We start from the raw sequence: 11,445 nt of genomic DNA, 5'->3' as shown, positions 1-11,445 counted from the left end.
CTTGTGGCCTGAATGAGGGGAGAGCCGAGGACAGCAGGTCGCAAGGGCTGTGGTCCAGGGCGCCATCCCGGCTGGCACCACCCGGAGCACCCTTGGGGATCCCCGGGAGAGGCTGTCTGAGCGGCGGGATGTGGAAGGGAGCTGGGCCCTGGAGCCGGAGGCGGCGGCTGCGAGTGCTCGATGGCGCTGACTCGCTCTGCAGGTTTGCAGCCGGCTCCTGACAGCTGGCGCTGGGCGTGCACAGCTTGGCGGACAGGCAGTGGTGGCTCCAGGAGGCTGCAGGGACTTGGAGTTGAGTCAGGGTGAGCCGGCGGACTGCGGAGGGGTCCTGAGACGGCAGGTAGGGTGAGGGGGTGGGAGAGGCTAGAACCCTGGGGAGCCGGGAAGCTCCCTCACTTCCCCACCATCCTTTTCTGGAACGTTTGCGTCTTAGATGTTGTCGTAGCTGCCACCTTCTGCAGGCTCCCTAGCTGGGGAGAGGGGAAGTAGGTGCCCATCCATGCCAGGCAGCATTGTTTCTGCTCGACCTTTTACTTCTTCTGTTCTTCCAAGTGCTTACTCCTCAAATCGTACTGGTGGTTGTAGGGGAGGGTGGAGGCACCCACTAAGGAGATTCTGATCTCATCATTTGACCCCAGATCCCTGCCTCCACCCGGTCTCTGCCAGTGCGCTCTACAGAGGGCCATCAGCAGCAGCGAGCTAAAATATCTGACTTGGCCACTGCCCTGTTGAAAGTAGTTCAAGGCTCCTCACTGCTTCTACAATGAGATCCAAATTCCTTCCCTCCCTCCCTCCCTCCCTCTCTTTCTTCCCATAGTCCTCACAGGGCTGCAGCCACACTGGGCAATGTATTCCTGATATGGACCTGGGGTGCATTTTCAAGCCCTTGGTACTTTGCACATGCTGTTTGCCCTCCCTGGAATGCCCTTGTCCTTCTTATAAGCTGGCAGATTCTTCAACCTACAAGACCCAGCTCAACTACCATCTCCTCCCTTGAACCTTGCCCTCACTGGCTATTTGCTGCCATAGCGATTCGTATACAACAGGTATCAGATCGCAGCTAATTAAGTGTAGGGGTAGTTTAGCTTTAGAGACAGAATGCCTGTGTGTGAGTGCTCACTGCCTGTGACAAGCTAAACCACTCTGTGCCACAGTTTCCTCATCTGTAAAATGGGGATAATGATAGTACACACGGGGTTGTGAGAAAGTTAGTGTGTGCAAAGTGCTTACAGCAGTGCCTGGCACATAGCAAGCATTTTTTTTTTAACAGAGTTTCGCTCTTGTCATCCAGGCTGGAGTGCAGTGGTGCGATCTCAGCTCACTGCAACCTCCGCCTCCTGGGTTCAAGCAATTCTTCTGCCTCAGCCTCCTGAGTAGCTGGGATTACCGGTGTCCACCACCATGCCTGGCTAATTTTTGTATTTTTAGTAGAGACCAGGTTTCGCCATGTTGGCCAGGCTGGTCTTGAACTCATGATCTCAGGTGATCCGCCTGCCTCGGCCTCCCAAAGTGCTGGGATTACAGGCATGAGCCACCACATCTGGCCTTCTGTTTTGTTTTTTAAATGAGACGGGGTCTCGCTCTGTTGCCCAGGCTGGAGTGCCGTAGGTGATCACAGCTCACTGTAGCCTTGACCTCCCGGGCTCAAGCGATCCTCCTGTCTCAGCCTCCCGAGTAGCTGGGACTATAAATGGGTGACCCCTCCCCACTAGTTTTTGTTATTTTTAGCAGAGATGGGGTCTCACTATGTTGCTCAGGGTGGTCTCAAACTCTTGAGCTCAAAGAATCCTCTCACCTTGGCCTCCCAAAGTGTAGGGATTATAGGCATGAGCCACCGTGCCCAGCCTCTATTGTCACCTTACTCATTGCTTTAGTTCTTCCTCTCCATCTGTCTTTTTCTCTTCCTCTCTTGTCCTATTCATGTTTTTCTGTTTTTATTTCCAGCCAGGATCAGTGCTGGGGTTTGGTAATCATTACTATTTACTGAGTGCCCACTGTATACTGTGTCTTACAGACATTGTCTCATTCACTCACATAACATCCCTAGAGGCAGATGTTGTTATCTCCATTTTACAGTTGGAAAACTAAGGCCTAGGGAGGTGAAGTACACAGGCACCCAGATAATAACCTAGGTAGTATCGCCATGTGCTATGTGGTATGCACGGGAGCAAGGCTCTTAATTCTGATGCCATCCACCTGTTATTGGTTCTACCTGGATGTCTTTTTTTTTTTTTGAAATATATACATATTTTAAAATAGAGATGGAGGCTGGGTGCTGTGGCTCATGCCTGTAATCCCAGCACTTTGGAAGCCGAGGCAGGCGGATCACTTGAGGCCAGGAGTTTGAGACCAGCCTGGCCAACATGGAAAAACCCCCTCTGTACTAAGAATGTAAAAATTAGCCAGACACATGCCTGTAATCTTAGCTACTTGGGAGGCTGAGGCAGGAGAATTGCTGGAACCCAAGAGGTGGAAGTTGCAGTGAGCCAAGATCGCGCCACTGCACTCCAGCTTGGGTGACAGAGTGAGACTCGGTCTTAAAAAATAACATAAGCCAGGCGTGGTGGCTCATGCCTGTAAACTTAGCACTTTGGGAGGCCAAAGCGGGTGGATCACCTGAGGTCGGGAGTTTGAGACCAGCCTGACCAACATGGAGAAACCCCGTCTCTACCAAAAATACAAAATTAGCCAGGTGTGGTGGCACATGCCTGTAATTCCAGCTACTCGGGAGGCTGAGGCAGGAGAATCGCTTGAACGCGGGAGCCAGAGGTTGCAGTGAGCAGAGATCGTAGCATTGCACTCTAGCCTGGGCAACAAGAGTGAAACTCCGTCTCAAAAAATAAATTAAAAAAAAAAAATCTGATCACGTCACTGCCCTGCTCAAGGCTTCATTAGCTGGCTGTTGCCTCAAGATAAAGTCCAAGTTTTTTTTTTTTTTTTTTAAGGACTGAATCTCCCTATCACACAGGCTGAAGTGCAGTGGCACAATTATAGCTCACTGCAGCCTCGAACTCCTAGGTGCAAGTGATCCTCCCTTCTCAGCCCCTAGTTATTTTATTTTTTGTAGAGATGGAGTCTCACTTTGTTACCGAGGCTAGCCCAAGTACCTTAATATGGCCTTCCAGCCTATCATGACCTGACATCTATGCGACTTCCCCATCCTGTATTCTTTTTTTTTTTTTGAGACAGAGTTTTGTGCTTGTCAGCCAGGCTGGAGAGCAGTGGCGTGATCTCGGCTCACTGCAACCCCCGCCTCCCGAGTTCAAGCGATTCTCCTACCTCAGCCTCCTGAGTAGTTGAGACTACAGGTGCCTGCCACCATGCCCGGCTAATTTTTATATTTTTAGTAGAGATGGGGTTTCATCATGTTGGTCAGGGTGGTCTTGAATTCCTGAGCTCAGGTGATCTGCCCGCCTTAGCCTTGCAAAGTGCTGGGATTATAAGCGTGAGCCACCACGCCCAGCTCTGTATTCCTCTCCTTACATACTCCTGAACTTCTTGCTATCCAAGGAATGTGCATCTCCCTCAGGGCTCAACTTCCTTCTCCAAAAACCTTTCCCTGACCCTCCTATTCTATTGGGTGCTCCACCTGTGAACTTACATAGCAATATGTGAGTTCAGCACCCAACATTTATTCAGTGCTTACTATGTGCCAGGCATTGTTCTAAGGTCCTTCCACTGTCTTATGAGGTAGGTACCAGTATTTTCATTTTATGGAGAGGTTAAATGTAACTGCCTGCATGTTTACGGGCAACATGGAGGTGGAGCCAGGATCCTGAAACAGTTCTGCTTACCTGGTCTGAGCTTTTCTTTTTCTTTTTTCTTTTTTTTTTTTTGAGATGGAGTCTTGCTCTTGTTGCCTAAACTGGAGTGCAATGGACGATCTCGGCTCACTGCAATCTCCGCCTCCCAGGTTCAAGCGATTCTCCTGCCTCAGCCTCCCGAGTAGCTGGGATTACAGGCACTCGCCACCATGCCTGGCCAATTTTTTGTATTTTTAGTAGAAACGGGGTTTCACTATGTTGGTCAGGCTGGTCTCAAACTCCTGACCTCAGGTGATCCACCCGCTTTGGCCTCCCAAAGTGCTGGGATTACAGGCATGAGCCACCGTGCCCAGACTGGTCTGAGCTTAATCACTGGGCTGTATGGCACTTATTCCGCAGTCCCCGCTGTTGATGGGCCTGTCTGTCCCCCAAATTCCAGCCTCTTTAAGGGCAGAGCTGTGTTATTTTCCCTGTTTTGTCCCCAGCCCCAAGCAGAGGGCCTTTATCTTGTAGGAATTCAATAAAATGGGAATCATAATAACCAGAAATTCAAATACTTCCTGACCAGGCTTCTTTCTGTTGCAAGTGCCAGAAATCTAAATCAAACGGACTTAAACCAAAAAGGGATTTGTTAGTTTATCGAACTGGGATGGCAAAGCATGAACTGGAGGCCAGAGTCTCAGTTAATGTCATCTCTCCAACTCCCAGCTGTTTGTCTCTACTTGGCTTTCTTCCGTCTGCAGCGGGCTCCCCCAGCAGCTGAGACTGACTCCCTTCTCTTTTAGCAACCCCATTAGTAAAATAACTTTACTCTCTCCCAGTGATTAATTCCAGACAACACCAGTTGAATCTGAACTACAGTTTAGACCTGTGACTGGCCCAAGGCAGGCCGTGTGGCCATCTAAGGTACCAAACACCGTGACCAAGGACCACATGGCAGATGAAAACACATCCACCACAGTTAGCATTCGAAACATTTCTTTTAGAGATAAGGTCTTACTCTGCTGCCTAGGCTGGAGTGATAAGCTTACTATAACCTTGAATTTCTGGCCCCAAGTGATCCTCCCACCTTGGCCTCCCAAGATGTTGAGATTGCTGATGTGAACCACCAGGCCCGGCCAAGATTTATTTATTTTTCTTTTAAAATTTATTATTTGAGATGGGGATCTCACTGTGTTGCCCAGACTGGTCTTGAATTCATAAGTTCAAGCAATCAATCCTCCTGCCTCCGCCTCCCAGAGTGCTAGGATTACAGGGAGTGAGCCACCACACCCGGCCCTGGCCAGCATATATTGACTAATTTAGTGCCAGGTTCTGAGCTCTGGTTTTCTCCAGTATCCGCTAACCTAGTGATTTTCAACCTTGGGAGACCTTCAGAACCTGGAGGGCAGTTTGGGGTCAAGAATTTGCCTAACAAGTTCCGGGTGATGCTGCTGCTGCTGGAAGGACCACATTCTAAGAACATTGCTCTAAATTTTGTTCTTAAGCAGACCGCAGCAATGACATCACTTGGAAACTATTTAGAAACCAAAATAAATAATCAGACTGGATCTTAGGCTCCACTTCACACCTACAGAAAAGATTTTAATTTAACAAGATCCCAAGTGTATTTGTATGAATGTTAGATTAAGAAAAAACCCAAGAGGAGAGACCTAAGAGCACAATTATAGACATGAAGGGACCCAACTTCCAATCCCAAACCCCTCCCGCTTCAGGCTTGCACAACCAACCAGCTGCTAACAGACCTGAAGGAGTTGGGTGCAAGGTTGGAGCACATCTGGATGCTGCTTATCTACCTTGGAGATCTTCCTGAAGGGCTTTGTGGGGGCCCTATCACTTCAACCTACTCTTCCACCTGCCGACCCTTGTGGGGACCCAGCTGGTCAGCAGGGGTGTTTCCTCCTAGGGGCTCAAAGACTGGAGCCTTCATCAGGCCAGGGGAAAGAGGCAGCCCAAGGGGCTGGGGGCTCCCTGGGGGATGTGCAGCAGGAGGCGACTGTGCCCCCTTGGAGGTGGAGCTCCACAGGGGACCTGGGCTAGAGCCTGGAGACCAGAGCTCAGACCTGAGTCCTGCCAGGGAAGGGGCTTTTTTCCTGGCTGTCTCCCCAGGCCCTGGACCTGCTTAGGGTGACCTAAGCATTCTTCTTCAGGACAGAACATGGGTGGCTGTGTGTTGGAATCCCCCCCTCCCCGCCAACACACACGCTTGTTCCTTCTACAGCTATAGGAGTATGTTTCAGCCTAAGGTCTGGCTCAGCCTCATCTGCAACACAGCCGAGGGAGCTCCAACATTCACTAACATTGCTGGTACACATCACCGACTCCATAGACAGGAGGCATTATTGTGACACTCATTTTATAGATGAAGAAACAGATGCAGAGTCATAAAATAAGGTACAAGGGAATAAATCTTTGTCACCCCACTGCTTGGCCCCACATCCTTAAGTTCCACCTCTGCCTACCCTGAGTACCTCCAACCCTAGTGAAATTACAACGCAACAACTTGTCTAAAAAAGGACAAAAATGCATTTATTTAATATACAAGGGCTCAACCGAGGCTTAATTTAAAAGACAAAAACAAAACAAAAATACCACAGCTCAAGATAAAGAGTCCTATACAGAAATCACAAAAAGGACAGACCATCTAAGGAAAAATTAAAAAGACGACACAAGGACAGGCTGGGCAGCCTGGGTCAGGGCTCCTGGCTGGTGACCTGCTTTGAGTAGGTTTCTTGCAGGTACTTCTTAAAAGCTGGAAGAGAACAGGCAGGTCTCAGTGAGTGATGGAGACAGGATGAGTTAATCTTTACTATTTATTATTTTTGAGATGGAGTCTCACTCTGTTGACCAAGCTGGAGTGCAATAGCATGATGTCTGCTCACTGCAACCTCTGCTTCCTAGATTCAAGTGATTCTCTTGCCTCAGCCTCCTGAGTAGCTGGGACTACAGGTGCCTACCACCATACCCGGTTAATTTTTTTTGTATTTAGTAGAGACGGGGTTTCACCATGTTGGCCAGGCTGGTCTCAAACTCCTGACCTCATGTGATCCACCCACCTCGGCCTCCCCAAGTGCTAGGATTACAGGCATGAGCCACTGTGCCTGGCCCAGGATGAATTAAGGTGGGCAAGAGGCAGCTGGACCAGGGATGCAAAGGTCGGAGGAGGTGGAGGAGGGGCTGGTTTCCCAGCCCGGCATTCTCCCTGCACTGCCCATCTAGGCAGCTCTCCTGGAAGGGCTTGCTTCCAGTGAGACTGGAGGGCACAGGCAAGGCACTCTACTGAATTCCTGGCCTCAAGCTATCCTCCTGCCTTGGTCTCACCAATAATTTCCCAAAATTATTTATCGCCAAACATTTTTATTCTGCTATAAAACAATTGCTATTTTATAGCAAATAGGAGCACTGGGGCAGAAACAGAAGTGGGTTGCTGCCAACACTCCACCCTGCCCCAACCAACCCGGTCCCAAGTCACTGGGCTCCTTTTGTTTGAGGGAGCCTTTGAAGGTTGGGGGAGGGATCACCCTGGGCTCAAGGACTGAGGACTCACCTGTGGGGTTTTTCCAGAGCTCGGCAGCATGCGTGTTCAAGGGACTATCAATGTTGGGTTCTGTGGGTGGAGAGAAAGAGAAGGTCAAGGGGGTAGAAGAGGCTGACCCCAGGGAGTCCTGACAGGTTCCCAAGTTGCATGGAGGGGAGGGGTGGTCTCTAAAGTCACCTCCTAGAAGGCTCTGGATGGAGAGCAGAATGGTCCTGACGTCATACAGGGCAGACCACTTTTCCTTCAGGATGTCCAGGCATATGTTACCCTGGGTGTCCACGTTGGGGTGATAGCAGGGCGTGAGGAACTTCACTGTGGGCGCATTGTAAGGGTAGCCACTGGGGAACTCTAGCGAGAGCTTATACCTCAGGTCTTCATATACCTGGCATTTGGAGAAACAGTTGCAGAGTAAGCTCCAGCAGCAGGCTCATGTCCCAACCCAAGCCCCACACAAGGGGCTTGCTAGAATCTTGAGTTTCTCTGGGACCGGACAGTAGACAAACTGTTGAGCTGGTTCTGATGCTCCCCACTGCCTTTTTAAAGTTTTTTTAGTTTAGTTTTTATTTTAGAGACAGGGTTTCACCATGTTGCCCAGGCCAGTCTCAAACTCCTGGGCGCATGTGATCTGCCTGCCTCAGCCTCCCAAAGTGCTGAGATTACAGGTGTGAGCCACTATGCCTAGCCTGATGCTTTCCTCTTATCTGGTGGAGACATCAGTGACTCTTTGGTCTAAGGATTGTAAATTGGCATCCTGTGCTTTAGTTCAATTAGAATATTAGTTGCTAATACGTAAAAATTAGATTTGGCACAGATTTGGACTTCTGACTCATCTTAAACCTGATCTGCAGCAATGGGAAGCTGCCTTCTTGAGATCTGGCCCTATTGGCCAAAGTCCTCACTTCATCCATTTCCTTGCTGTCTGTCCCCCCATGTAAACATCTAAGATAGGCAGCCCTGCTTTAAACCCACCCTTTATTGCACAGAGGGAAAGAACAAGGCCACATGGCTCAGAGAATGTGAACAGTCACAGGAGGAGTGTCTTGCTCCGCCAAAGGCTTGAAGCAGAGCTCGCACTTGGATCTCACTTCCCACCTTTCCCCAGACTCACTCACCCATCCCAGCCCTACACTTACTGTTCCAGCTGCTCCATGGATGGTCCCTACCCATTTGAAAAGGTTGTCTGATTCAGGGAAGGCAGAAATCCCTTTATCGCCAGACATCTGGGGAGAAAACACATTTGTTGGAATGTGGAGTACACTTTTGGGCATAGCAAAGGTCAGTGGGTGAGCTTTCCCCTTAATTTTATATATATATATATATATATATATATATATATATATATATACATACATACACACACATATATATGATACACACACACATATATATGTGTATATATATGAGATATAGATGGGGTTATGCCATCTCTACTAAAAAATATATATTTACATATATATATATATAGAGAGAGAGAGAGATTGAGAGAGAGAGAGATAGACAGAGACAGACACACACACTCTGTCGCCCAGGCTAGAGTGCAGTGGTGCGCTCGGCTCACCGCAACCTCTGTCTCCACGGTTCAAATGATTCTTGTGCCTCAGCCTCCCGAGTAGCTGAAATTACAGGCATGCACCACCATGCCTGGATAATTTTTGTATTTTTAGTAGAGACAGGGTTTTGCAATGTTGGCCAGGCTGGTCTCGAACTCCTGACCTCAAGTGATCCGCCCACCTTAGCCCCCCAAAGTGTTGGGATTATAAGGCGTGAGCTACCGCGCCCAGCCTCCCCTTAATCTCATCACTCTGATCCAAAATAAAGCAACCAAATTCATAGGCTAGAAATACCAAGAAGGGCGGGGAGTTGGGTGTGGGTAAAGCTTGGTTGGGGCTAGGAAGTAGGGACACACTGGATAGGGAGGGTCTTGTATGACTTCAGAGAAGTGTTCTAGAGATAACTTCGTGTGGGGGGATGGAATTGGGAGGAGGGACTGCTGGAAGAAATGGTGTAGGTGGGGCGTATGAACTTCTTTCCCAGGAGGGAGCAAATTACATTACCCCTATGTCTAGCAAAAAAGCTGACGGAAGAAAGGAGGCTACTGAAAATTGGATGGAAGGCTGGGGTTCTGGGCACTTAATCACTCACCATGAGGGTCATCAGCTCCTGCTGTAGCCTGAAAAAAGAGTATTCGGGGTTACCTGGGAGTCTGGATGGGCCAGGCCTCCAGACGGTGCATCTTCTTCCACCTGAATCTCAGGGGGAGCCGTCATGGAGGCTCCCCACATCACCAAGGTCAGGCTCAGCTCAGGGTACACTCACCAGATCCACAGGACGATCCTAGCGAGTCCTCACCCTCCCTAATTCCAGACTCCCTCGGGATGATTCTGGCATGTTCTTAATTCCCTAGGCTTTAGCATCTCTTCCTTGCCCGACTCAACTTCTCCCTTCCCCTGTCTCGGCCAAGTCACGAGGGTCCTTGAGCGTCTTCATCTAGGCCCACCAGGGAAGGAGTCTGGCAGCGCCCCTACCCTCCCATTCTCCTTCGGGAGAGTCTCAAAGAACGGTCTGAGCTCCTGGCCTGTCCCCCATCTCTCGAATCTCATCCGCGCAAGGAGGTGAGAGTCCCGGAAGTCTCCGCCCTCGACACCCATAACCAGGGGAATGCCAGGCCCCGAGCTCCTGGTGTGTTCTCCTGCACCCGCAGATCTCCCGCTCCAGGAGGTGGCGGCGGGGGGTGGTCCTAGAAATCTTTGCTCTGGGTACCAATGCCTAGGGCATGGCAGGCCCGGCGAGTGGTAAGCCGCATCACTCACCTTTTGCCCACCGGACCCCGGGCGGCGCCCCCGCTCGGCTCAGCTCCTTTACGGGCGGCGGCAACGCTAGTGGCGGCTGGGTCGCGGTTTTGGGAAGCCATCCGGGCGGCGTTGGCAGAGAGACAGGAACTCGGAGAACACGACTGCAACTGCAGGACTGCGGGCCCGCCCGCCCGCGTTTGAATTGTAACCCTCTGGGGGCGTCGACCAATCAATGGCTCGCTTGGGTTTGATCCAGCCAATGGGACGCTCCGGAGCGCTCTATTGCTGCGCCACTGCTAGACCTACCCACTGGCGCACCGCTATTGGGCGGCAGGATCCCGCTTCTGACAACCGATTGGTAGACGATGCTGCCATTAACTAACGAATCCGTAGCGAATTGGTGGCCTTTGGAAAACGCTAACCATTAAAGGGCCAAGAAAACGTCCACGTGGGATGAACCCCTCCTTCTGGCTACACGTCTTACTCCGCGTGGGAACACTCGGCACGCCCAGCCTTGATCCAATTTCCCTCGGGCAGGGAGTGCCTCCAATCCTGCAGCACTGGTACCCTCCCACCATTATAATCGCCTGGGCACCTTTGCTGCGTCCTAAGTATCTGAAAATCCCAGCGAGGGGAAAAACTAAAGGCTGATGGCCAGAGCAGCAGGCTCCCTATTAGAAAACATAGGTCCATACATCTCCGCAGAGATGACAGAAATAAAAAAAGGCAACATTGGTTCAGGCCGGTCGCAGTGGCTCACGTCTGTAATCCCGAACACTTCGGAAGGCCCAGGCAGGAGGATCACTTGAACCCAGGAGTTCGAGACCAGCCTGAGCAACAGGATAGGGAGACCTGTCTCTACTTAAAAGAAAAAAAAAAAAAAAAGAAAAAAAAAAGGCTGGTGAGGTGGCACGAGCCTGTAGTCCCAGCTACTGGCGAGGCTGAGGCGGGAGAATCGCTTGAGGCAGAGGCTGCACTCTAGCCTGGGCAACAGAGCAAGACTGTCTTCAAACAAACAAAAACCCCAACAACACAGGTTCATATCCTGTATATCCTACCTCCCCAGTGGGTAGTGTGTAACCTTGGGGCGGGTCCTTTAGTATCTTAACCTGTAAAATGGGAGCAATAAAAGCCAACTCTATTTTTCATATGATCTGTCATCAAACTCCATCGCATTCTGCCATGTCCTTACATTAGCTGGGTAAGGAAACTACAAATGGGCAAAGGGAAGACGGGCAGGGTACATGGTGCTCCCAGGTTGGTCTTATCAAGCCTGGCTCTATACTGTTATGGGTGAGGGTTATCTCGTCCTTTTTTCCTACACCCACTTCTAGAGCCCTTGATGTTCTGT

General features: G+C 50.3%; 1 protein-coding gene across 1 annotated transcript; it reads right to left on the bottom strand.

The window, feature by feature from the left end:
- Nucleotides 1–6,267: 6,267 nt before the first annotated feature.
- UBE2C (ubiquitin conjugating enzyme E2 C) lies at nucleotides 6,268–11,211 on the bottom strand. The gene is made up of 6 exons (XM_003825980.5): nucleotides 10,113–11,211; nucleotides 9,445–9,472; nucleotides 8,436–8,522; nucleotides 7,480–7,684; nucleotides 7,312–7,371; nucleotides 6,268–6,516 (listed from the first exon to the last, which is right to left on the bottom strand). Exons 1-6 carry the CDS (start codon nucleotides 10,211–10,213, stop codon nucleotides 6,458–6,460), a joined length of 540 nt encoding a protein of 179 aa, XP_003826028.1. The 5' UTR covers nucleotides 10,214–11,211; the 3' UTR covers nucleotides 6,268–6,457.
- Between the last annotated feature and the right edge of the window lie 234 nt (nucleotides 11,212–11,445).

Source organism: Pan paniscus, chromosome 21 (assembly GCF_029289425.2).
Source record: "Pan paniscus chromosome 21, NHGRI_mPanPan1-v2.0_pri, whole genome shotgun sequence".
Taxonomy (NCBI): domain Eukaryota; kingdom Metazoa; phylum Chordata; class Mammalia; order Primates; family Hominidae; genus Pan; species Pan paniscus.
This window is presented reverse-complemented; position numbering and strand designations above follow the sequence as displayed.

Excerpts from the sequence above, each read along its gene's own strand:
- UBE2C (XM_003825980.5), bottom strand. The coding sequence starts at position 10,213 with ATGGCTTCCCAAAACCGCGACCCAGCCGCCACTAGCGTTGCCGCCGCC. Across the intron at positions 7,685-8,435 it reads TCCATGGAGCAGCTGGAACA|GTATATGAAGACCTGAGGTA; the intron begins GTAAGTGTAGGG and ends TCCAAATGCCAG. Across the intron at positions 6,517-7,311 it reads GCTCTGGAAAAACCCCACAG|CTTTTAAGAAGTACCTGCAA; the intron begins GTGAGTCCTCAG and ends GTTCTCTTCCAG.